Raw genomic sequence first — 26,025 nt, 5'->3', positions numbered from 1 at the left:
CTGCTTCTGCAGATAATAACAGATAAGCGTAAGGTTTGTTTGAATCAGATGGGAGATTGAGACATAGCCATCTCCCCAACATGATAGTAAGTATTAATATAGGTGGATGGTTGTTGAAGACAAGTGTAAATTTATAGCCCATTGGTTTTGATAATTAAACTATATTTCCGAAGATTAGTGACCATAGTCTTATGCGGTATAGGGCAATTGTTCACAAATACAACACTTTTTAACAATGAATACAAAGACAACACATAATCCATTCTTTGTTTAGAAAATGCCATCATTCGGCATGGAATTTTAAACAAAGTCTTGGTGAAGTATGAAAACGGCGGAGTATATTTCAAATAGCAGATGAGAATAAAAAGGAAATGATTCAAACGTCCATTGCTTGTAGCGCACCCTACTCATCATCCCCAACAGAAAGCGCCTGCCCCCGTTCCGTTCAGTCCATAAAAGGGATGGATTTCAATTTGCAAGCCTAGATCAATATTTCATGCGTGACCCACATCATTCCAAGCGGAGGGAGGGAGGGATGGAGGGATGGAGAGAGGGAGCTCTGCGTCTTGTCACAGTCTGGAGCTGTTAAGCCATCTTCCGCCTCCGCCTCCAGCAGCTTCCTTTTCCCAGCTCCATTTATTGGGCGCCATCGAATGAGAGAGCAACGGGGAAGGGGAGCGGCAGCGGCAGCGGCAGCGGCGGCGGCGGCGGGCAGCAGCACACACCGACGGAGAGGCGACACAAACGGACCGACGCGCGGCAAGTGTGAGTAGCGCCTGACAGCGAACGCGGCATATGCTTCTGGCCGTCCGGTTATTATGTTGCTCTTCTGCACCATAAAACGAGATGCACAATACAGAAAGTTAATGAGTCAACTTCGCGAAGCCACTTGATTAATAAATAGCATTTAGAATGCAACGGAGGGCTCTTATTTGCCTCATTCCAGAAATAGCAGAAGCGCTCTTCAGTGGTCAATTACGCGCGCTCATGGATAGTAGATTACAATTTATATTGCTTGACGCTTTGGCGTGCCATCTCAAATATTCTAGTACTTGACAATGCCATCTGGTTTTCTTTTATATATACCCAAAAATAGAGCAGAAGACAATGAAACGTCCCATGTTACAGCATGCATTATGTCACAGTGATTATGCTCAAAAGTGGTCCGGTTGGCAATAAGCAGGAGGTTATGACGTTTTGAATAAATGGCTTTAAAATCACATTGTAAAAAGCAGCAAACCGTATTTTCAAACCAATCGAAATTCCAGCCAAAGTTGGATGAGCGGCTCGTTCCAATGAACTGGGTAGCTTGTAACTGTGCAAAAAACACACCTTCAAAGCTTATGTCAACTGATTTTGTCTCCGCTCACTCCGCACAGGGCCAAAAAGCCCCACTGCCAGATTTGCCTCGCTAATTCCCTTCATTCAGTGCAGCAACAGCTGCGCTGGAGCATTTGGAGCTCTTGTAAATATTTCAATGACAACATCAATGTTAAGGCATCCAGCAGCATGAGAGAGAAGCGGATCATTGCCATGCTTCATTGTTATAGGAACACGGCTAATATGCGGCACTGTGACTTCTCACTGAAGCCTGCCTTAAGGATCATATTTAAAAAAGGGAACAACAGTTGAACAAAGCAAGCTATTGTACAGAAAACAAGTTTCCAGAGAGAGATAGAGAGCGAGACCGAGACGGACGCTGGAGTTTATTTAAGAAGGCACTCAAGATTTTCAAGAGCTAACCCGGCACATTCATCACCATTCTACGGAGAGTTTTGGACAAAGACAATAAGGAGGCTTGTGGACTTGGATCTATGGAAAACATGTTGCTGCGTGCTCGGGAGGGAGGAGGAAAGTCAGCATGGAGAGAAACTCACTTTGCAGCACACGTTCCATCCGAGGTAACTCACTGGCTTCTAGCTAACAAATTCAAACGTTACAAATAGTTGTAATTCAATGACAGAGTGAAGTAGACTAGTCAAGTAAGCGTTGAGCTTAGGAAGTAAATAATAGTATATTTTGCATTAACTACTACTCTTCAAACTGTAATCAAGAACAGTAAAGCTTTAATCCCCAATGTGGATGTGCCAATTAAGGCATGTAATCAAAGTGTGGGGACAATCATTTGGTTTGTCTTGCAATTTCACAGACACCTAGTAATAGCACAGGTGCTTGTGCAGGAGCTGCACAAAACACATGTTTATGACCAAGCACGGGTAAGAGAATGCCACTGTTTATTTTTCCGCTCTGGGGTTTTGTGCGTGCGTGCTTGCTTGGAATTTCCTGCTCATCCTTTTTTTGCTTGCTCGGCAATTATTTGCATCTCTAATAGGCAAGTGAGGAGAAGCCACCTGCTGATGAAGCAGCCCGCCGCTGCCGCCACCCAGCAGCCACAAAGTTGTCTGAAAAAGCAAATGGCCCTGCATCATCCTCACTGAGGCGTGATGGCTGGCTGCTTGCAGAAAATCCACACCAGTGTGATGCCTATCCGCTCATCTCGTGGGCTGAAGAAAAGTCCAAATGAAATTGCTCTCTGGCCAAGTTAGCTGGAAAATAGCCCGCCCTCAGCGCCGCCACGCAGGAGCGTAGAGAGGCTCTTCAGTTCACAAGAAAGAGGCTCCAGAGCGCCGTCTGTTCCTCAACCTGCTACTTTCCTTTTCACATTCAGATCGCAGTTCAAAGTTTCAAACGATTCTTTGCTGCAATGTTTCACTTTGAAATAAAACTCCAGGAGAGTTAACGCTTCATTGTCTTACTAAATGGAATTTTGATGTCTCAAAAGTACGTATCTGTGAGCACTGAAGAGTTGAGTCCTCATTCTGGCAAAAAAAACAAAAAAACAGTAGCTCGCTCCTGATATTGTGGGGGCAGGAGGCACTATGGAAAGGCCTGGCTGGGGGCTCATGAGCCGGTGCCAGCTCGTGCCCAGTGGAGCGCAGTGAGCCCAGCTGGCTAGCCCAATGACAAATCACGATGTGGATTTTCTCTTCAATACTATTCAGTGATACTTTCTACTGCCACCCAAACGCCTCATCATTTTTGAAGGTGCCACCCACTCGCAAAGCAGTAGAGGACTTATATACACTCCGGAGTTAATTGCTATTTAGCTGCAAGCCTCCAAGTGCTCCACTCCAGAAAGCACCCTGCCCAACCAACCACAAATAATGAAGCAACCTCACAAAATCAAAAAGAAACAAGCTCGAGAATATTACCGACACACAAATCAAAGCCACAAAGTATGAACCGATGTGACTGAACCGTTGGATTGATTTTCGTAGGTCGTACTACTTCATTCATTTGTCTCGGTTTGTATTTTGCAGGGCCCGCCCGACTGAAAGGAGAGCCGTCACCCTGGGGGTGGGAGTCTTGTCTCAAGCCAACGCTCCCCTCCCACTCCTCGCAGTCTCCTGACTGACTTTTGTTTCCCCGTCACCGTCCGAGCAGCGTTCTTCTTCCTACCAGCCGACGCCATTACCGGTACGCCGGCGAAGCCATGGCGGTGCCTTCGGCTCACGAGTTTCATTGGCAGAGCCTGGCCCGACTGCCCAGCGGCCGCGTCTACCACTCTCTCTCCGAGGTGGGAGGGCAGATGTACATGCTGGGGGGCTGCGACGCTGCAGGGAGGCCGTGCGCCACCTTGGAACTCTACTCCCCAGAGGTACAAAACACGACCCAAACTTGACTCCAGGTATTCTTTACGCTCGAGAGAATGCCCCTTGGTATTTTTAGGGCGACCGCTGGATAGGCCTGCCCTCGATGCCCACCCCACGTGCTGGAGCTGCTGTGGCAGTCTTTGGGAAACAGATCCTTGTGGTGGGGGGCGTGGGACAACACCAGAGACCAGTCAAAGTGGTGGAAATGTATAACACAGATGAAGGGAGGTGGAGGAAGAGGAGCGCCCTGCGAGAGGCCCTGATGGGCTTGTCCGTAACTGTAAAAGGTATGATGGATGGAAGCGATTGCTCCGCGGTCCATCGGCCGACCGTGCATGTTTTTGGAAAGTGGAGCACCCGGAGGAAACCCACAATCAAACGAATAAAAAACAAATGGAGGCTGAATCTTGCAGCAAAACAACAACATAGCTCTTGTGGCATTATGTCATGATAGCTCTTTTGCTGACTCTCCAAGGCAAAATTGTACACGTCTGTGTGCACGTAGATGGCCGTGCTCTCGCAGTGGGCGGAATGGGTGCTGACTTGCTCCCTCGTAACATCCTTCAACAGTACGACTTTCGTAAGGATGTGTGGGCTCTACTTCCTCCCATGCCGACCCCGCGCTATGATGCCAACACGCATTTATTGGATCACAAACTCTATGTGGCAGGTACTTTCTAGTACTAGGGATGATGAAGGCAGGCAGGCAGGCAGGCAGGCAGAGAGAGCGCTTGATCACAAATACTGAGATGCTTCTTCTCCAATATTCACGGATTGTCTTTTTTAGGCGGGCGGCAGTGTAAGCGGCCCGTGAAGGCTTTTGAGATGTACGACACGGAGACGCGCTCGTGGACGACGCTCCCCATGCTGTCGTGCAAGCGCTCCTATGCGGGTGTGTTGTGGGACAATGGCGGGAGGCTGTGTTTGCTGGGAGGTCTGCGCCAGGGAGCAGGACATCAGACGTCAAAGTTTACCAACAATGTCCACATTTTTGACTGTAAACAAGGTACAATCAATGTCATCCCCACCTTGTTTCGGCGCTATGTACGTATGTACGTATGTACGTGTGTACGTATGTCCCCGCTTCAGGTATGTGGCTGAAGTCAGATGAGACCGTGTCCTTGAAGAAAAAGAGAGCTGACTTTGTCACGGCTTTGCTGCGTGGACGCATGGTGGTCGCGGGTGGATTAGGTAAGCTTAAAGCCACTCCAGATGTTTGGTGGAATTTGATGTTAAAGCTTGGGTTGTATTTTTATTTGTTTTTAATTCAATTGTTTCGGTTCAAATTCCAACATTGGCCTTCGTATTGTGATCATCTACCGCCATGCATTTTAAGTGAAGCCACTGTGATCAGGTCATGAGCCCTCTGCACTGGACACAGTGGAGGCTTTTCATCCTCTGAAGAAAAAGTGGGAGCCATTGGCTTCCATGATGTTCCCCCGCTGCTCTGCCTCCTCCATCGTCATCAGAGATCGACTTCTAGTCGTGGGTGGAGTCAACCAGGTGCGCTGAATATACCAGGTCTCGTATGTAATGGAGCGGGTTCTGTCATGTTCTCGAAGATATGAATTTAGATGTCGGTTGAAATGCTTGATTGGTCATTTGGAAAGCAAAAACCGTCAGACAGCATCCTTTTCAAAAGACAGAAAATCTATGGAGCATTTATTTTGGACAAAATATCCTCCTCAGTGCAGAGATGAAGTGATAAGGTAGGAGTGAGTGAGTGAGTGTATGGAGCAAGTACGTACGTGGTCCACTCCTGCTGTGTCTGCTATGTATTTTTTAGGATCTGTCTTTATTTGTTGTTTCTAGGTGCCCAGCTCAGCCCATGAGATACTATATGTGAAAGAAGAGGAGTATTTGTAGTCGGATCCAAAATAAATGAAGACATCAGCAGAAATCACACACAAATCACAGTGTACCAGACAACACTGCCCTTTGCTGGGCTTTAGGAATACTGCAGCTATGTACAGTCATGCAGAGGACGGAAGGACGGACGGACGCTTTTGATATGCAAACGTAGCTTTCTGGGGAAATCTTAGTATCGGTTTCTGTACATGTTTTGTTGCTTATGCCTTGTATGGTAGAGATTTTTCCGTCAAAGAAGCTGGCATTATGTTGTTTTTTTTTATACAGCATGTCATGTAGTTTGTACGCAATCCACATTTTAAAGTTGGATAGTATGAGTGCCATATTACAGTAGACTGCTTCAAACGTTCGGTGAACTTTGCATTTGCACCGAAGCTGAAAATTGTCATCAATATTTTGATCCGATCGAAAAAACATGCTATTTTTGCCACATGCACCTCTCGATGCTGAAGCAATGTAGGAAGGTTTTCATCATTTGTGTAAGAAATAAGATTTTGCATTTAGATACAAGGCAATAGGATAAGGGCATATACGTACAGTAAAGTGATTGTACACTTACCACTGAAGCAATACAGCTGTATTTTTCTTTTCTGGTGGACGGAGCAGCATGTCGGTTGACTCGTGGTGTCCATATTAGCAATCCCCTCGGCTTCCGTCACCCATTTGCTGTCGGAGTTTGGAGAGATTGTGGTCAATGAAATGTAAGTCAAATGTTTGTCTGCTGGCAGGGACGGCTCCGTGGATTTGGGGCTCAGCCAAAAGGAAAGGAAACAAAACTGAATGAGATCATGTGTCTTGACCAGGGCTCAGCAACTCTGGCCTGTGTTAAGTGGCGCCCTGCTCCAACATACCTGAAGCTCCATTAAGCCTGATAGGCATGCTGATGAATTGAATCAGGTGTGCTGCATCCAAAACAGGCTGGATAAGGGACTTGGTGAGGCCCGGTCCAAATAAAACAAACTTCTTATGTTTCATTGAACATGGGTTTGCATTTGTGCATAGCAATGGGAAGTTTGGGTGAGCTTGGACTTTTGTACAGTTCACCCTTGAGTGTCTTTTGCACAGAATGAGATTGAAAAGAGTGTGTTGCATCATTGCTCTGCTGTGAATGTTTGCCAAAAGGTCTTATTTGAACGAGACGAACGCTTTCCACTTCACCACTTACATAACTTGTTGCAAGGTGTATTTGTCTCGTCCAATGTTACATGCGTTGTTTTTCTTCAGCGCGCACCCATCTCGCTTGCTCCGTGTCTTCGTTAAGTTGGAAATAGAACTAGCACCCCAAGTGTTTCATTTGCACCAGTTGACAAAAAGCGTTGCGTAGTTGTTGAGAAAATGTTTGTTTAATCAATGAGCATGGCTCATTCAAATTGATGTTGAATCATGCATGCACTTGATTCATTTGCTATCCATCCACCCATGCTTAAGGCTTGAGCGTACGAAACATACAGTACAAGAGCAACTTGATGATCTTTTTCTCCATGCTGCGATGACTTTGCTTGTTCAATGAATGAGCTATGTGCAAGCTGCGCAATGTTACGCTTTACTCACCCATGAATGTTCACTTACAGCATCGCAAAGTTGAACAAGCGAGTTAATTTGTAAAACTCTTTGTTACTTTCTAACACCTTTCTTTTTTTTTTCCACTGGCAATAAGCCGTGTCTTGACCAGCAGCGTGTGGAAAATGAGCAGAACACTTTCACCATTCCAAAAGAAAAACACTTTTGACAAAGATTATTGCACACGTGCTACAGTAGGTGGCAACAAAGTGTGTTCCTCTTCCAGAACTGCGTTTGAATGATGAAATAATGACGCTCGGGACAACCAAGAGGAGGAGAACGGATTGCTCATATTCTCAAAATCGAAGAGGAAGGTTAGAGGAGATCGCTGGTGTTTTTTTTCCCACTCTCTTTTTTGGGTAGCAGCCATTCATCTTGAGCAGAGGGAAGGATTCCAAATCTCCCCCTGGACATTCTTGCGGGCTCAAAGAATCGCCAGGACAGAAGTGGCCCAAAGCTGGCAGCGACTGCCGCTGTGTTGCCAGGAACCGAGCGCAAGATGGTGAGGAGGCCCAGCGCCTTTTTGTCCTTAGTCTCACCTCACTTCCTGGTTTGCGGCTGATCATTAACCAGAAGAAGCAGCCCTCACAATAAGCAGCTTCCTGCGGCCTGCCATGTCATTACATGACCTCTGCGGCACACTTTAACTTTTGCTCGGTTCAAGGCAAACATTAATTGATTCTTAGAGTACATCGATTTCTCCACCGGAACAATGGGATCGGAGTACACACTAATTGCCACCGGGGCAAAGTCGCATGATATTGGAATATGACATGAAGTAAAGAGCTTTCCCTTCGTTTCGCTTTAACTTTTGTTGCTAACCGCAGTTAAATTACTGGCCAAGAAACGATGATGATTTCCTGTGGGCAACGGTGCTCGTGATGTATCCGTGGGTCGCTCCTTTGCTCTCTGATTGGCTAGCTTCGTTCACCACCACCTTGTGATCAAAAATATTTGCGATTCAATTTGATGTGGCCAAAGATGGATCGTTTTCTCTTCAAAACATTTTCAGATACTGACAAGGTGAAAAACAAGAGAAAAATGTCTGCAAAAATGGAATCTTTTCAATATGTATTTATGATTTGAAATCAACCAAAAAAGGAATAAACGCATTTTAACAAACCGATGTTAGGGAAGCAAATATCTTTCATGAATATTCTCACCCAACAGTTTGTAGTCTTTTGACACTTTCCTCTGCTTTCCACACAGAACATGGAAACGGACAAAAAACTCCCTTGATCTCAAGGCCAGAGCATGAATAACTGTACTGCACACACACACTCACACACACTTATGTAAGAAGTTTGTATTTAGTCTGCGAATTGGTTTATTATTAACAAGGATCCATTCAGTCCAGGTACCCAAAGATTCCAAAAGGCTCTGAAGTCAAATTTCAATCTTTTCCACTGACAGTTAATTGAGTTACGTGCCAAGTCAGCAAGCCGTTTAAGCATTAATTTCCAAACCGTGCAGTGGTGTTCATTGCTGGTGAGCCACTGAGATTAGTGTAAGATTTAGACTCTTGTGAGACAAACAGAATGCCGTATTTGTAGTGATGGGGAAAATGAAGCTTCAAATTGGCCTTATGAAGCAGTTGAATTGTTGGACTCCTCTAGATGGCACTGTTGGTTCAATAAAGGGTTTGAAGAACTGCGAGTCAGCCCAATATTAACCAGAGTCCCAGAGTCAAAAAAAAAAAAAAAAAAAGAAAATCACAAAAACTAACTGGTTTATGGAGCACATTTGAAGGCAGACTACATGTCCCTACAATATATCTGTTGCATGATCCAATATTGATTCCAAGTCTGGAATGACCCACTTGAGAAGCCCTTAAGCAGGATTTCAGCAGCGCTGTGCAATAAATGCCCAAGCAGCTTTCTTTTCGCATAGCAGCAGTGGAGACTGACTGACTGACTGACTGCCTGCCTGCCTGCTGCAGCATGGGTGCTTTAGTGGACAATTGTGGAGACGAGTGGAGCAGAACAGAGCAGAGCGGAGCAGAGCAGAGCAGAGTGGAGGGTTGCTAGGCCCGTCCCGTCAGCGAAAAGTGCGGAGGGAGGGCTCGCCTTGTGGCTTCCTGGCCCCCTGCATCGGACGGCTGTATTGCAGATGCGCATCCGAGCAGCCGGGTAGCGGGGGCCAGTGGACGGACGGACTGAGGGACAGACAGACACACAGACAGACGGACAGACAGACGGGTGCGGTACGCCGAGAGGTCGGGATCGAGCCAAGTTGACAGAGTTTAACTATTAACCATCCATGTAACCGTACGCGCCGGCTACACCATACTTAAGGGGTGCACAACGGCACGCGCCTCAGCTCAGCCCAGCTCAGCTCAGCCCAGCTCAGCCCAGCCCGAGCGTGGAAGCAAGCAAGGAAGCGAGGAAGGATATTCATGCAGCCAGACACTTCGCTGGACTCCAACCCGGGTCGTGTCCGGGCCACGGACACGCAAAGGTAACCACTTCGCAGACGTGACGTGCGGTGAGCCGCAAAACAACGTGCGCTTTTTCTCATATGTTTGAACCGCTGACAGTCGCGCAACATTCACTCTGGCGGCGGAATGTGTCATGAGTGGCTGGCCGGCCAGCCGGCCGGCTGGCTGGCTGGCCGGCTGGCCGGCTGGCTGGCTGCAAAGTGTGATCGCCCACCCTCTCGCTATCAGCGTTTTATTCCAACCGCGGTGCCACGTCTGTGCACGCCACCGCGTAAAGCAGTTCAATAGGCATGCTTAGATTGTAGCACTGACTTTCTCTCCCAAGCAAGCAAGCAAGCAAGCAAGCCGGGCTTGGAACAGAAAGCCTCCTGGCCTTGACCAAATGAGGCAAAGAATAGAAGAGGGAGGCTTGCTCTATTCAGTGGTGAGCAGGGAGCACTAATTTACGCCTTTGCCATGTTGGGTTCGCCTGGTGTTGGTCGTGACTACTAAACAGGATGGTTTCAGCAGGGATAAACGCGATGTCGCAACATGCCTGCGCGCGTGCGTGCGTGCGCGCGCGCGCGCGCGGAGAAAAGCTGCGTTATGTCAAGACTGGAAGCTAAGCTGAAATCAAAACTTGTTGTTTTTTCTTCATGTGTCGCTAAGTACCCAGCACAATACGAAAATGGCAGGTGGAATGCGCACCTGCAACTTGCCACATTTGCTGTGCAGTATTGAGTGGTGGCAAAAGTATTCACACGCTCTAATTCAAAGAACGACATCTTTTCATGCTCCCATGGTTTGGTTATGCTTAAACAAAAGCTTTCTTCATTTAAATTATGTCTATGGATCGACCTATTAAGTGAGAAGTATTTTTGATATTTTAATACATGGACGAAATAGTTGTTGAGGAAGAAAGAAATAATTCAAGAAATGTTACTACTACCACTACTAATAATAAATGCAACTTTGATTTGAAAAAAAAGAATGAAAATCAGTCTTTGTTTTTGAATCGTGGTTCAACAGAATTAGTTTAACGATTAAGCTCGTGAAACAGGCCTGGATAAAGAAAAACAAAAAAAAAATGCTTCTCTTAAACTAAAATGATTTTTGTAGCTTTCAGTGAGACTTCCGCACCTCTCAGCGGGTGTTTTGGGAACTCTCTTTTTTCACTCAGTTGACAATATTGCAGTCTAATGTCTCTGAAGGAATTGCACTTTGTCTCCACGTACATACATATTGTGATTAAGGCTCACGCGTCAAGATCATTCTGGCTTTAACAAATGACGACGGTCTCGGACTGGCAGCTGTTTGAATCCGATGCTCAATGTCTAATCAATTGATGTATTTCTTCTCTCAGCTTATGGTCCACTCTGTTTGGAGGAGTCCTTTCCCGTGGCTGGTAATTCAATCTTGGTGCTGCAGACCTTTAAATATCTTCAGTGAAAAGACCTTTCCAGCAGCCACGTGGTGTAAGGTGAGACACTGCCAGCCCCTCGGTTACGTATATTGCAATCAGACCAGCCGGCACTTCAGACGTCCGACCTTTCACGTTTAACTTAAAGCCGGGACTCTTGACCAACGGAGGTTATTGTGGTGAGTCCCTCGGCCAAGCCGTTGAACTGGTATGCTTTGTTGTTTTTCTTGCCAGCCCACAGGGAGCTGCTTGCATTGAATGGAGAACATACTGGTCCTGCTCCCAAAACACCGTCAGGAACACAGGGTGTGCAGACAAACGGATGCATGTGCTTTGCCCCAATTTATTTTCCCCAACAGAGCAATTTCCATTTGGGCTTTGGAGAACCATAACACCGCATTTTTAATGGGCTAAATTACTTGGAGCCATCAGGATCAAAAGCAGGCTCGGGTGGCGCTCCAGCGACTTGAGGCAGACATCGTTTCTCGGTAAGCCCATTGTCTTCCAAAGGCTTCCGCATGGTACTTTGGTCGAAAGAACAAGACAAACTGCCCGACAAAATGTCCTCCGGGGCCGTTGAGATGAAGAAGGAGGGGGGGCCCCTTCCGCCGGCCTTCCTCAACTCCAACTCCACCGTCCACCCGGTGATCTTCACTCAGGCTACTGAGGAAAGGAACCCAGAAAGTGGGAGTGAGTTTGAGCTGAAAGAGGTCACGCAAATGGCCAACGAAACCTCGGAGAATGGAGAACGGCTGGAGATTGTAGTGATGGACTGTCGGGCTAACGCCAAAGGTCAGCGTGAGGAGGATGCTCTCTTGGAGAACGCCAGCCAGAATGAGAGCGATGACACCAGCAACGACCAGAGCCCCGAACCGCCGGCACCCCTCAAAGAAACCTCCTTCTCCATTGGGCTGCAGGTGGTTTTCCCCTTCCTGCTGGCCGGGTTTGGGACAGTGGCGGCGGGAATGGTGCTCGACATAGTCCAGGTGAGTGACGGCACCTTAGGCTCACCGTCCAGTCTGTGTTCAGAGCAAAGCCAATGTTGTGGCCGTGTAGCCGGCCATATGGCCATTTTTGATGCTCTGGAATTTTCATCGAAATAGCTGTCACAGGGTCCAGCAAAGTCGTACGGTAGATCGCACGACTCGATTTGATAGTACGTCTTGGAAGTGTGTGGGTTCCTTCCTCTCAAACGTCAAAATAATCATAGGTCAGAGTTAACTCGAAGCACAACTGGTTGTGCAAGCGGACCGCAAGTATTGCAGCGGGCCGGCCTGCCGGGCCTGTTGCTCAAGCGTTTGAACAAATTGGCGAACGGAGGAATGGCTTCTGTTAACGACGCGATTTGGAGAGTGAGTGCCTGCTACCTTGCGATGATGATCAGGCCATGCTTAACTATGGGAACGATGACTCTTGTTGACATGCAGTCAATATGTATCTGTCTCAAAACCAGAATATTGACGATATTCCGCTTGCTCAAGCAAACAGCCCTAAGGTATGCTTAAATTCTGGCTTCTATAAAGCGGATTCATTCCCCGTAAAATATGCTTATATTCTGGCTTTTATAAACCACACGAATCCCCCCGGGTTGGTTATGGCACCAATATTTGGTCACATAAACGCGTGGCCGAATGTTTCCATTGTCAGGAACACGCAAGGCATCTTGCAGAAAGACGTGTCTTTGATGAAGAGGAGAGAGCAAGCAGCAAACACGACACGTATTTGCCAATTAAACAAAACATGGAATTAGTTCATCAGTAGAAGAGAAAGCATGTGGTAAAAGGTCAGGCTGTAAGAATTCCGATATGGAATCATTATAGTGCATGTTGTCTGAAGAGGACAGAATTTCTAAACCTAGTCAGATAAGAAAAATACATACATACATGTGTGAAAACCTTAAGTAGGGTATCCCGACAATTGTGGAATTCGGAGGTCAAGCATTTTTCACGCTGTCCCATGTTAGGCCCCATGCTGCTGTGGTGTCTCTGTTTTCCAAAACAGCCGCCATTGCTTAAGGGCTGCTTCTTTCCCCTCTGCCTGCCTGCCTGCCTGCCTGCCTGCCTGCCCGCCTGCCTGCCTGCCTGCCTGCCTGGCTGCCTGCCTGCCTGCTTGCCTGCCTGCCATCATACAAGCACTAGTCTCTGTAGTCTCTTCCCTCCATAACATTGTTAACTGCTAACTCAGCTAATCCCCAATGTCCTTTCTAACTAGCTCTCTCTGTCTCTGTCTCTCTCTCTCTCTCTCTCCCTGCCTGCTACATTCCGACTTTGCCTTTCAGCAGGCCTTTGAGAAATGTGACCTTTTACTGTAAGTCACTTTGATTTCCTACAGCACTCACTCACTCACACACATGCAGAGTTTCTGGCATCATTCCCACATGAGCCTGGCCCAGAAAAGAAAGACTGTCCCGAGATGTCTGCGTAGCTCCGCTCGGTGACTTGACTTGGCAGTCGAATGGCCTAAAAGTGTCAGTCTCTCACTGCCATGGCGAGAATCTCAAGACTGAGGTTATACAGGGTTATATATGGCTTTTAAAGGTCGTGTGGTTTCAGTCGTGGGAATGGCAATCTTGAAAGCCTCCTCAACATTTACTAGAAGCGTTCATTTTGCTTCAGCTGTGGCAACTTGAATGCAAAGCATTCTGGCGACGTTGGGGAACGACGCCGGAGTAGATTCGTCATTTCCGGGATTTTGCGCGTATTTCGCGCTCAATAGTCATTGCAGGAGACTTCTGTTGGGCTTTATGTTGCTCAAAATACCTTTCGTCAAACGCATGACCTTCATATTATATTGAACAGGGTGGGAAGCTCATCCGTGAGGGACTCGGAGTCAAGTCGCTTCTCTTCCACGTTGACAGGAGATACGTAAATGAGGTGGCTCGGGCATCGGATTACGTTGCCGGCGGGAGACCCCCGGCCGGGGACGTCTCTCAGCTGCCTCGGGATCCCTCGGGATGAGCTGGACCGAGCTGCATCTTGGTAGCGTCCATGTTTGGAGGGATGGAGTTGCTTTGGTAGTATCGGGTGAATCTCGCGGCATACCGGTGAATGAGTCGGAGCTGCGGCGAGTGCGTGTGAGAAGCACATGATCGTGGTGCCAGCGTTTGGAGCCAGGACGTGGCCAGGATTTTGTCCGGAAGGTGTTGGTCACACAGAGGCCTTGGTAGGAGCGGAGCTCTCCAGGCGCTGCCAGTTGTTGACACTTTTTGGAGTCAAACCCTGCGGGTGGTTTTTGCATCCGCTCACGGCCTACGTTACCCCTATTTACGGGATTAGCCAGCCCACAAATAGAGCAAGAGAGATTGAGGACTGACAAAAGTTAGCGTGTTGTCGTCATCAAAGATCCATATTTGCCGTATGGATTATTTAGTTAAGACAATCGGGCCCCGAAGGCCACGAGCCGTGTGTTTACTTTCATGTGAATGACTCAACGTTAGCTGTTGGATTGGAGAAATGGATGCAAATGGAAGCGGATCCCCAACGGTTAGAAGCATTCACGATGCATGTCGTCATTTGGTCGTGGATGAACCGCAAGTCATGTTCAGTGGTTAATTTGATGAATCAATGAATTGCATCAGAAAACACGTTTCCCATTTCATCGCTTTATTTCAAAAACTTGTTTGACTTTTTCTGTACAAACAATTTGAAATGATTAGGATTCAGTTATCGTTTTAGTTCATAGCCTGCAGATTTTTGTTTTCCAAGGTCAATGCAAATGTATTTTGACAAATAGAATCATGAATCCGCTTTCATGGAGGTTAGAGACTATTAGCTATTGACAGGATGACAATTGACTCATACTATTTACTATTATTAATCTATGATTTCCTTTATTATTCATCGATTCATCGTTGCAACTCGAGATGTTTCATTTTGCCAAGAGCGTTTGAACATATTTTGTGCATTTGTATAAGTCGTGTATAATGAACTTTATAAAAACTCTTCAGTGGGGTCGTATCTAAACCGTATCTTCCATAACTGTAGCAAAGTGAAAGTGAGCCCACGACGGCGCCGAGTTGCGTCAACATTGAGGTTCCTTGAGGTTCAGCTGCCCAATTGGTACAGCAAGTGATCGCAAGTGCAATTCAGTCATGTTACTTAGCCGGGCTACTTGACCCTTGAAAGGATGGCATTCCAGAACTCCTATAGGTCGGGACACTGTGAGACTGGGGTTGTCCTGTCAAGTTCCTAGAACTGAGGAGAGAGAGAGAGAGAGAGAGAGAGAGAGAGCTTCTTTGGCAAAGAGCCCGTTTTGGATGGAGACAACAACATATATCACCACGGGAGAGCCAGCTTGTGAGACACAAGTAGAGTGAGATGGAGTCGGCCTAAAAGCATGTGGCTGTGAAAGAGGAGTGCTCACAGAGGTGGGAGCCAAGTCTTAGCTGGATGGAGCCAGCAAAAGCAGAGTCATGAGTCGTGGAACTGCTAGTCTTTCACTGGCACACCTAAAAGTATCTATCGACGTAATCTACGCAGCTATCCACGTGTCTATCCACGTATCGACGTATCTATCTAGGTATCTATCCATCTAGGTATCTATCCATCTAGGTATCTATCTAGGTATGTATCTACCCATCTTTCGCCGGATCTATCTACGTACCTATCTACGGATCTACGTATCCGTCCATCCGTCTGTCTGCTATATACATATGTACAGTATATATACACTGCATGTAATATGCGTGCGTGGTGTATGGGTAGATCGTGCTCTCACAAAGAAAATAGGAGGTAAAAAGCATTTCAAAGATGACAAATGGTTGGTATGAAGCTTCACTTGACCTTGTCGCTAGAGGTTCAGCATGAAGGGGTCTAAAAGCATGGCCTCAAGGGCCTCACCAGTGTCAAGTCGAGAGACGCACAGAGGAAAAGAATTTGTCAAATAGATGTGCCTGGGTGGCTTGCACATCTGATGTCATTGTGATCATTTCAGCACTGGACCGTGTTTACGGAGGTCTCCGAGGTGTTCATCCTGGTTCCTGCACTACTGGGGCTAAAAGGCAACCTGGAGATGACGCTCGCCTCCAGACTTTCCACAGCAGTAAGTAACGTTTGGCTTTATTTTCCATATTTCTTTCATTCGATCGTTTCCCAAGAGTTGCCTCATTCTGGCAAGCATTCATTTAGGCAAATTGTAAATGGGTGAGGTCACAGGTCATATTGACAAAGTAGTTTGAGAGCAGCCGATAGCAACATTCCTCTTGCTTGTCTGTTTCAATTCAACCAGTTCTACCGTTCATATGGCTTATTGTTGTTTCTTTGATCTCAAATGTGCACGCACATGACAGCTAACTGACGTTACAACCTGACTGGTCAGTTTGGCTTCCCTCTGAGCACTTCTACAATACTGACTCAAATACTTTTCAAGTACATTCCATGAACTCCTAGCCCTATTGTACACATGCACCCTGATCAGAATATGCAGCAACAGAGACAGTACTTTCTTACAACAATGCAAAGAGTTACATGTTTTTCTTTCTATTTTAACCTAACATTCAAGCTTTTTGTAGAGCCCAAAAAGCCAACTGAGAAGTGTGTTCGTCAGTGGATCTCATGACCAAGGCAAGGTTTTGAGCTTGCAACACTGAAACACGATTGTCCGTTTGACATGCTGAGAGGTCAGCGACCTTTCACTATTGCACACCACCACCTCCTTGAAGAGAATTAGAGCAGAATTGCAGCGAAGCAGAGCAATCCTCACATTCTTTCCACTCATGTGTGGGAAACAAGTGACAATGCTGGTTACCTACCTCTGGGTGCAACTGGCATGGCTCAAATGAGTAAGTAGACATTGTAACCAATTGAGGTTTCAATGAAATCCTCAATGTGACGTCTACGTAGTATCTTTCCAGAAGCTGTTGTTAAGCTCTTGAGACAACATTTGCTCAAAGCAGCAACTTGTTAACAATGGGCAAAAAATGAATCTCCTGCATACAGCTGTTGTTGAATCAGCACAACAAAAACAATCCAGACATGAACTACATGAGATGAGGTGCGTGAAATCCAAGCTCTGCTCTTCAAACCTGTTTAAGCCTACAATGCGTCAATCCTCACAAATTGGGCCAGAATTCGGAGCTTGTCTTGATACATTAGTGTCAGCTTTTTATTGGTTGGCTCCAGTGGTTTCTTTCCACGTCACTGCTGATTAAGAGATTAGAACGACTGTAACTTTCCTTGGTATGTTTTAAAAACATCATGGAGGCGGCTTTTGGATTTTTCTTCTACTTGTTATTCGATAGAGACCATATTGCACCTTTTTAAAGGTTTCCGTGAAGCTTTCGGTTCACCTTCTTTCTCACTCAACCTCCCACAGTTGAGGTCTGCAAATGGCTTTGCATTTTTGCATTTGTTCACTGTATGAGTAAGAAAAGGCTACAAAAAGAAATGTTCTGCCTGTCACTTTGTATTTGGAGTTCATTGAAAGTCCCCTGTGCCGATATTTGCCTAATATGTTCTTATCTGTTCCACCTAAGCTTTCTTATCTACCTACATCCCTGGCCGTTTGCCCTCTTTGAGCAACTCTGTGAATGTTACAGCGGGAGGGAGGGAGGGAGGGAGGGAGGGAGGGAGGCCCCGAGGCCCCTATGCACATGGTTGGTGTGCTCAACAGACATGCAGTCCACTTTTAGTTGCATTGCGACGCATCGCGATGCATCGCGTCTTTGACGTAACACTGCTGCACCGCCGCTCGTATTAAAGCCGGTTAACCGATCCACATTTTTCTCCTGCTGTCTATTGGCGTAGCGCGATGGTTAGTACTGTCCGCTCACAGCAGGAAGCTTTTGGGTTCAAACCTGCCCGCTGGGGCCTTTCAGAGTGGAGTTTACATGTTCTCAATGTGCCTGCATGGGTTCGCTCTTTCTCCCACAGACCAAAAACATGCAAGTTTTTACAGGTTGGTTTGACTTTAAAATAGCTTTATGTTGCTTCATGCTCCTTTCTTGGTGGCTGCCATTCTTCTGAGTATAGATTTCCATCACTTGGGCTTCTCCTTTCAGCGATTTACGTATCGTGGCATTGCCTCTTTTGAAATGCAGATTTTTTGTTTCTGTGTGGACACGCATTCCTCAAAACCTAGAAATCATGAAACTAGACCAGCTCCATTTCTGTGTGGGTGGGGCCTTTGGAGTTGGTCTCAAACTGCAGAAACCATCAACTCCTTTGTAGTTTGACTTCATCAAACGTGAGCAGGAGGAAGCCATACCTTTTTGTTTGCTAGATGACACAACAAGCAAAAGGTCAGAGCAGTCGTGTCATACATAGGAACAGACGGATGGAGGTGAAGGATAGGGGCAAACTTTTAAAAGCGGGATGAGCCACGAAATCCACTTGCCATGAAAAGTCACGGCTGACTGTGGCTCCTGCACAGTGGACCACTGTGACCACCAACCAGCCATTGATCCCATTTCTGTGTGCAAGAGAGGAGATGAGATAAGTGGATTGGGCCTGGGTGGGGATCCGAGATCAGAGCATCTTTGTCTGGAAAACTGATCTCTTATTGTTCTGATGGGGCCAAGAGGCAACGCCGGGCACAAGCAGATTCACGTGTGCAAGTGAGAACTAACTGGCTGTGTTTTGTTTTGTTTTGTCTTTCAGGCAAATATTGGTCTGATGGACACCAACAAGGACATGTGGAATATGATCATGGGGAACCTTGCTCTCATCCAGGTATAGAATGTGATGGTTAACACGCATGCTTCTTCTTGGAAGTTGCCATGGCCAGAGATAGCTCACAACTCCTGTTTGTTTTTGCCCGCGCTCATTGAATTGTCGGTTTTGATGCCGATTGGGTTGTTGCAAATATCAACCGACCGTGCAGCTAGGATACATGAGGGCTAATAAGGGCTTGCTTTAACAAAGAGACCATTGTTGGGTGTCAGCCAATTGAAAATCCAATATCTCTTGTATGTCCAACTCTTTTGCCGATTGTGTGCATGTGTTCAGGTCCAGGCCACAGTGGTAGGGTTCCTGGCCTCCATTGCTGCTGTCATCTTTGGTTGGATTCCAGAGGGCCACTTAAGGCTGGGCCATGCAGTGCTGCTTTGTGCCTCCAGTGTCGCCACGGCCTTTATTGCCTCTCTGCTCCTAGGTATGTGAAATGATTTCCCCCCCCCCCCCCCATCTGTAGGCTAATAACAGTTGAATTTCATGTCGCAAGTCATCATTGCACGTACTGACATTTGGACACAGCTTAGAAAATATCACCTTGCTGTTTTCCATCAGAGCGAAACTATTCCACCATATGACTGACAGTATTGATGAATTAGTAACAACAATGAATGTCCACATTCACTTTCAGATGTTAGTTTTGCCTTTGAAACGCATCGGAGGAATGCACTTCGCCTGTTTTCATGGCTTCTGCTAAAGAGGACTTGGAAAAGAGTGTGCCCCTCCCACCCCAAATCAAATAGGAACTGAAAGAGGGTGTGACAAAAGCCTGTCAAACCAGGACTTTTGGTTGTTTATGCTAACTTATTTGAAGTCTAAAATAAATGAGTGTTCTTTCACAAATACAGATATTATCTTCAAATTTGCAGTTGCCGCTGTGAACGTGGCGATACATCCGAAATGTTGTTCGTTTGTCTCCATTCTTTTTGAGGGAGGGGAACGTCGACGTCACGGCAATAAGCAAAAGTGACCGTCTCCGTGCTTCGGCCCACAGGTCTCATCATGATCGGCGTGATCATTGCATCCAGAAAGGTCGGCATCAACCCAGATAATGTGGCCACACCAATTGCTGCCAGCCTCGGAGACCTGATCACCCTGTCCCTGCTGGCTGGCATCTCCACGGGGCTGTACAAGGAACTTGGTAACAAAAGCAAAACTTTAAAGACAACCTACTATTGTAAAGCGAATTTTAGGGTGGACTTCCATTTTACGCTAGGTTCGGACCAAAAAGGAGATGTTGCGTGGCCTTGCGTTTCTCGCATGTTTTTGTTTGCATAGAACTACACAGGGGAAGAGGAGCTCCTCTTTCTCCAATGACAGAAAGAAAGAAATTTGAACGTCATTAGACATTTTGGTTGTTATTGCTAACTGCTGCTTTTGTTGACAGTTTAAACAGTCCCACACATTTATCTGTATTTTCTGAATTATGGGAGACGTTTATACAAAATGTTGCCCCTGCGGTGGGTTGGCTGGTGACCAATTTGGGGTGTAACCTACCCACAGGCCTAAGATAGCGGAGACAGGCTCCAGAAGGCCCGCGGAAAAAACGTTTGGAAGATGAATGAATGAATGAATGAATAAATGAAGCACAAGCAATGTTAATTTCCACGCCTGAAGCAGCGAAAGGCAGGAACAAACAAGTTACAAAGAGAGGTAGCGGGGAGGAAACATTTTGGAAACGTTGACAACGACTCATCAAGTCGAGTCAAATGTCGTATGTACCGTTTTGTCCGCACCATAAGAGCCTTTCATTTTCTCAAAAACCAAAGGTGCACCTTTGAATGAGGTGCGCCTTTTGTGTGGACCAAATTCTAAAATGTCTAAATGTAAATACTACGTAGAGCAAGGCGGTAAACCAATCAGAGGACTATAGGTAATACTCGGCGATTGGGTTTGTGTCATGCCTTCGATTGTTCTCTTCCACTGCGTGTCACCTGACTCCATTTTGTTGCATTAAATGGCACGACACGATGTAATCCTGTCACGTGTTTGCGAAGGGCAAGCCACACGAGGTTTTTATTTGCAAACAATACTGCGCTGAGCTGAATCGTACAGCTATGTTTCAGATGTTGAACGATGCGTGAAAGAACAGGACAAAAGATGTGTCAACTATTTGCCTTCATTGTCGCCACACCCGGCCGGTCTTGTGACGTTATCTCCTCTTCCATCATCTGCTGTCGGCGGACAGATAGGCAGATAGACAGGACAAACACAGCACACCTCTTGGAACAATCAAAAACATTGTGACTCGACTGAGGTGTCACCTCATACGTACCATACCATTGTGTTTACACACGGTCTGACTTGCATAAATCAAAGTTGACACATCCCGGTTTCCAAGTATTTCGACACTGCTGTCCCAGTTCCCATTTCTTTGGAATTGTAGGCACAAACCAAATGAAATGGATGGACTCAATGACAGAATGTGCTCCTCTGATGCAGACTACAACAACTACGCCAATCCTCTGGTGTGCGCCGTGTTTGTGGCCTTGTGTCCGATATGGGTGCTGATAGCCAGGAAGATCCCATCTACTAGGGAAGTCCTCTACTCCGGATGGGAGCCAGTCATCATCGCTATGGCCATTAGCAGGTAGTATGTCCTTCTCTGCTTTACTTTGCGCTAGCCGGCCTGCTACGTCAATACATACGTGTCAAATCATCTGAAATACTTTGCACAGTATTACACAGCTCATTACGCTTTCTCTTCTTTTCGCTCGTATTATGTATTTCATCGTTACTATGTCCGTTCTACTTCCAAAACCCGTGACGGTTAATCGTATCAACTTGCTGTGTTTTAGTGTCGGTGGTCTTATTCTTGACAAGACCGTTACCAACCCAAATTATGCTGGCATGGCTGTCTTCACTCCAGTCATCAACGGTGAGGACTCTGTGCTTGTTGTATTTTAGGTCTTCAGAAATGATCTGAAAAAGCATTGTAGTGACTATGACCTCTTTCCAAATGAGCAAAGGTCAGGAGAGAGGGAGGGAGGGAGGTCAGGAGGGAGGTCAGGAGGGAGGGAGGGCTGCATCGCTGTGGGAGTGGCCAATTTCAGACTTGGCCAATCAAAGCGACTGTGGCACCTGTGGCTGCTCTCAGCTCGTTAGCCGCCCTTTATAAACCAGCACACCTAGCCCTCTGTGTCAGTTTTGTTCTGTCGCACTACTGACATGCTACCTTTCTGTCGCACTACTGACATGCTACCTTTCTGTTGCGTGACCTGTTTGCCGCTACCCTGTACCCTTCAATAAGCCTTTACAAGCTTCATTTGTGGTTGTGGTTGTCAGGTGTGGGAGGTAATCTGGTTGCTGTTCAGGCCAGTCGAATCTCCACCTACCTGCACATGAATGGTATCCCCATGGGGGATCCCAACCCTGCTCCCCGGAACAGAAAGTGCCCCACACCCTGCTCCACTTTCTTCACCTCCAGTACGTTCTCAGTTGATGAATGATCATTGATTTAAAATGCAAAGAATGTGTTTCTTCAAACACAGAGCGAACGCTGCAATTTCCCTAAGTGAATCTACGTAACTGGCTCACTCGTTGCTCCCTAGCTGTGAACTCCCGTTCAGCACGTGTGCTCTTCCTCCTGGTTGCCCCGGGTCACCTGGTTTTCCTCTACACCATCAACTCGCTGCGGGGGGGACACACCACACTAACCCCCGTCTTTATCACCTTCTACATGGGCGCTGCACTGCTGCAGGTAAAAAAAAAAAAAAAACGCATGTTACTCAAGAATTATTGATTCATTTAGGTAGGATTCACTTGGATGTGCCAATATCCATAAGGACCGCCTGGATGACACTAGTGTTGGATGTGCCCAAATCCATAAGGACTGCCTGGAGGGCCCCCGCCCATAGTGTGCTGTGGATTTTCTTGTCAGCCCTCGGCTGATCTTTATTTTATGCTGTAAATAAGTTGAATCAGTCAAATAAGATGACGTTTAAAAAAAAAAAAAAAATGTGGAGAGCAGATGCAGATGCATATGCAATGCATTATTATGGAGTGACGCGAGCTCCTCGTGACCCTTTTACAGTCTATTAGTAACTTCTAGTGGTGGAAAGTTGCTACTACATTCACGCAATGAATTCAATAAAGAAGGCAAGGCGTGTGTGCGGTACAAGATGCTGTGCGTGCATTTAGTGATGTTCCGCAAAGAAATTGGAACGCGCGCATACGTCACGGTGCGGAAGGGCTAAGTCTTTGCGTGTTGACTCGTGTTTGTTTTGTGGCAGGTGATGATCCTGCTCTATCTAGCGGACTGGATGGTCCACTGGATGTGGGGCAGAGGGATGGACCCCGACAACTTCTCTATTCCCTACCTGACCGCTCTGGGTGACCTGCTGGGAACCGGCTTCCTCGCCCTCTGCTTCCACATGCACTTTTTCATTGGTGACCGAGACTCCGATTTGGGAAACTGAGTGGGTTCCCTTCCTTCCTTCCTTCCTTCCTTCCTTCCTTCCTTCCTTCCTTCCTTCCTTGCACACATCAACACTAATGATGGAAAACTGGATGTTTCCTATGAAAGGGCTAATCCCTTGGAGGGAGGCTGCTGATTAAAAAATACATGCTATCGTGCTCCGGTTTACAATAATGACTGTGTGCACTGCGGACACATTGGAAACTCTTTTTGTCTCTTTCAGCCCCACAGACTGATAAGAGAGTCAGTCACCTGACTCTTTATTACTGTATGATTGTAAATGATGATGATTATTATTGTTATTATGGGGGCAAAAAATCAGCTTGATGTAAATTGATATCAATTCTATTTTGAAAGGCTTTTCCTCATTATTTTCAATGGGGGATCATGCCAAGAAATCAGTTTTACATGATCATCTGCAAAAGAAAAGAGCAAAACATATAAATAAAAAAACCCTAACAAGCCAATATTCCTTAATCACCAAGTGCTTTGTTTTAAAATTCTGTGAAATCATTGAAATGCAATTGTACGTATCGTAGTGCTTTAGCAGAGTGCATACGGCTGGCTACTTAAGCTACTATACTTTGTTCTGTTTTAGCTTCATTTTATGACAGCAGATGTAACTGTCATTCATATTTCTTTCCACAGCAAAATAAATCGCGGTTTAATTCCGTTTTGTAAAAAGTGGACCGTCAGTCCGTAGGATCACAATGTTTGTTCGTTGGCTGTTCTCAAAACAAGGCGGCTCATACCTAATTCTCTTTCCATTAATATTTGACATAAAGACAACCCAGGTATTGTGAAGAGAAACAGCAAAACAATTTGCCAACTGCGCCCTAAAGCAGGCCAGTTGTCACACTTTCAGTCGTAGACAAGACACTTGAGACACACACTGTCCAGTCCAGCCCAGCTCAGCTCAGCCCAGCTCACTAAACCTTCATGTCCTCACACATTACCATGGCTGTGCTTGTAAGAATTCATGCACGATGGCAATTTTGTTTTATTATTCTTTGTATTTTGGATCCCCGCTTCATTGATAAGGCCAGCCTTCATCATTACTGGGGGCCTGGTCCATTAGCTAAAACAGCACCAAAGACTTACCATCAGTCCTCATAGAGCCAATATGAAACGGCTGCTTCCAGGAAGTTCACGTCTTCTATTTGATTTTAGCTCCAGTATATCCATGTTGTTATGTCGTGTTCTTGACATATGTTGTGGTACGTACATAAAGTCAGGAGGTTTTTCGAGACCAGCAAAGCATTTAATGGATGTCAGTTAAGTGTATACTTGTTTTTCCTCTGCCTACGCTAAATAGCAACATTTGGATTTTCTCAAACGGGAATGAAGAAGTCAGTGGACTTTCAGTTTGAAGAATAATGTTCAGCCACAACTGTTGGCAAAATTGGAGAGAACATCCTGAGTGGCCCAAAATGAATCAAATTGAGCGGCAAACTTCTAACTGCCCCAATTTCCATCTCAATCTCTTTGTTTTTGTGATAGTGAATATAAAGAATGAAATGCAGTTTATGATGAGAAAGTAAAGTGGCATTTTGACCAATTGCAAAAAGTCCAGATGTTTTGACTAAAACTCACATGAGATGCTTGAATTATTTGCCTCTTCTCAGACTTCTGTCTTATCTCAAAGGGGCCAGAAGCACAATCCATGTGCAGTGCACATCCTATGAATGTGAAAATATCCACTGTCAATCTTTTATTTGGGGAGAAAGTGTATGGTGGTTTTTTTTTCCTTTTAACATAATCATTTGAACTCTCCTTGGTGATTTCTGTCACAAATGAGATTTTGAAGAAAAGAAACCTTTGTAAAGATGCAATTTCTCAAAAGCCGGGCCACAACACAAAGTACTGTAATTTGCTAATTTGACGTTAGAGAGCGCTAGAGATCCCCCCCTCCGTTCAAAATTACCTTGAGGAACATTATTTTTAGGGTTTAACTGCAATTTGTCTATCCATACATCTGTTCAGTTCTCCTTTTTTTTTTTCTTTGCTAACGCTTCTTACTGACCAGGTGGCCAGCCTATTCTTCTAGCCTATGTTAATGGAGAGTTGTGAATACTTCTATAAGAGGGCAGATAATGGTTTTGTCTATTTATTATTAGAAGCACACAAAGCAATTTGTACATACTATATTTATTCTATATATAAGATTGTTTATTTTGTCCTGTCATTGTGCCTCTGTTACCTTGTCACCCTGGTGTCACCTGTTTTTTCCTTCTTTTTCACATTTTTATTTTCCTTTTTTTTTTTTTTTTTTTGCAAATGGCCATTAGTTGTGTTTGTTTGGCTGCTTGCCACAGCCGTGGTGAAATGTTTGCATAGTGCCTAATAATGACCCAAAATGGCCTTAACTTCTATGAGAGCCAAGCTCAACTAAGAGTAACCAATCAAAAGCTTAGCGCCTTAAATTAGTCAATGATTTACAATTCCTTGATTGTGACATGCATTGTAATGTAATACGGTAACTTAGCTGTAGTGGGGGACTGGAAGCATTGCTTACATGCCATGCACAAACACCTCAGCAGTTTGGCGATGCATTTTGTCAAGGGCCTGGGAAGGACAAAAGAACGATTTTGTCTGTCAAACACCAGGAAGCCTCAAAAAGTGCAGTGTTGCATGTTGTGCAATGTAAAAGAGCCAACCAAAACCCACGTACTGCCTTTTTAACCTCAGCGCTGCAACCCTGTTGAACTCACAAGGAACCAGATGGGCTCCCGGGCTATTGCTATCCACGTCTTTGCTGCATACGAGGCTAAATTGTAAAAAAAAAAATAATAATAATAATATGAGATTTAGGGGTGGCATGTATATTCACACCAGGGCTAAAGCTTGTGGGTTTCCTGTGGGTTCTTTCCTGACTTGCTGGGAATAAACGACTGTCTTGTTTCATACCAGTCGACTGTGTCAACTGTCTGGTCTTTTCTTATAGATTTCATCACAGACAAGCTACCTTTTACAACCGAACCACTCAGAAAGGTCCAAAAAAAATCTGGTGATTAACTAGAAAA

General features: G+C 45.8%; 2 protein-coding genes and 1 long non-coding RNA gene across 5 annotated transcripts; 2 read left to right on the top strand and 1 right to left on the bottom strand.

Annotated features, from left to right (window-relative positions):
* Window positions 1-551: 551 nt before the first annotated feature.
* klhdc8a (kelch domain containing 8A) lies at window positions 552-7,051 on the top strand. Of its 2 annotated transcripts, XM_088390898.1 has the most exons (8): window positions 552-765; window positions 3,321-3,658; window positions 3,730-3,940; window positions 4,159-4,323; window positions 4,441-4,659; window positions 4,743-4,844; window positions 5,008-5,156; window positions 5,466-7,051. In XM_088390898.1, exons 2-8 carry the CDS (start codon window positions 3,494-3,496, stop codon window positions 5,517-5,519), a joined length of 1,065 nt encoding a protein of 354 aa, XP_088247024.1. In that variant the 5' UTR covers window positions 552-765; window positions 3,321-3,493; the 3' UTR covers window positions 5,520-7,051. The 2 variants fall into 2 exon arrangements, with proteins under 2 accessions (XP_088247024.1, XP_088247025.1); XM_088390899.1 differs by lacking the exon at window positions 4,159-4,323.
* Window positions 4,868-8,326, bottom strand: LOC148391410 (uncharacterized). 2 transcript variants are annotated; one of them, XR_015861504.1, is made up of 4 exons: window positions 8,246-8,326; window positions 6,082-6,188; window positions 5,402-5,489; window positions 4,868-5,284 (listed from the first exon to the last, which is right to left on the bottom strand). It is a non-coding gene; the product is annotated as an uncharacterized LOC148391410 (long non-coding RNA). The 2 variants fall into 2 exon arrangements; XR_015861503.1 differs by lacking the exon at window positions 8,246-8,326 and adding an exon at window positions 6,374-6,513.
* A 652-nt stretch (window positions 8,327-8,978) lies between these two features.
* slc41a1 (solute carrier family 41 member 1) lies at window positions 8,979-25,913 on the top strand. The gene is made up of 12 exons (XM_088390896.1): window positions 8,979-9,539; window positions 10,862-10,978; window positions 11,153-11,904; window positions 15,851-15,958; window positions 18,514-18,585; window positions 18,862-19,006; window positions 19,580-19,726; window positions 21,028-21,175; window positions 21,384-21,463; window positions 21,871-22,011; window positions 22,137-22,285; window positions 22,818-25,913. The coding sequence occupies exons 3-12, from the start codon at window positions 11,437-11,439 to the stop codon at window positions 23,001-23,003; spliced, it is 1,644 nt and encodes a 547-aa protein (XP_088247022.1). The 5' UTR covers window positions 8,979-9,539; window positions 10,862-10,978; window positions 11,153-11,436; the 3' UTR covers window positions 23,004-25,913.
* Window positions 25,914-26,025: the final 112 nt, after the last annotated feature.

This window comes from Syngnathus floridae, chromosome 11, assembly GCF_059516105.1.
Source record: "Syngnathus floridae isolate MCC-2025c chromosome 11, RoL_Sflo_1.0, whole genome shotgun sequence".
Classification (NCBI taxonomy): Eukaryota; Metazoa; Chordata; class Actinopteri; order Syngnathiformes; family Syngnathidae; genus Syngnathus; species Syngnathus floridae.
The sequence above is the reverse complement of the archived record's forward strand: the minus strand, read 5'-3'. Positions and strand labels throughout refer to the sequence as shown.

Bases quoted from the DNA above. Each gene is read 5' to 3' on its own strand.
- slc41a1 (XM_088390896.1), top strand. From the start codon at position 11,437: ATGGTACTTTGGTCGAAAGAACAAGACAAACTGCCCGACAAAATGTCC. The intron at 18,586-18,861 runs GTATAGAATGTG...GCATGTGTTCAG, and splicing joins GGAACCTTGCTCTCATCCAG to GTCCAGGCCACAGTGGTAGG. The intron at 21,464-21,870 runs GTGAGGACTCTG...TGTGGTTGTCAG, and splicing joins CTTCACTCCAGTCATCAACG to GTGTGGGAGGTAATCTGGTT.
- klhdc8a (XM_088390898.1), top strand. From the start codon at position 3,494: ATGGCGGTGCCTTCGGCTCACGAGTTTCATTGGCAGAGCCTGGCCCGA. The intron at 4,660-4,742 runs GTACAATCAATG...TCCCCGCTTCAG, and splicing joins CATTTTTGACTGTAAACAAG to GTATGTGGCTGAAGTCAGAT. The intron at 5,157-5,465 runs GTGCGCTGAATA...TGTTGTTTCTAG, and splicing joins TCGTGGGTGGAGTCAACCAG to GTGCCCAGCTCAGCCCATGA.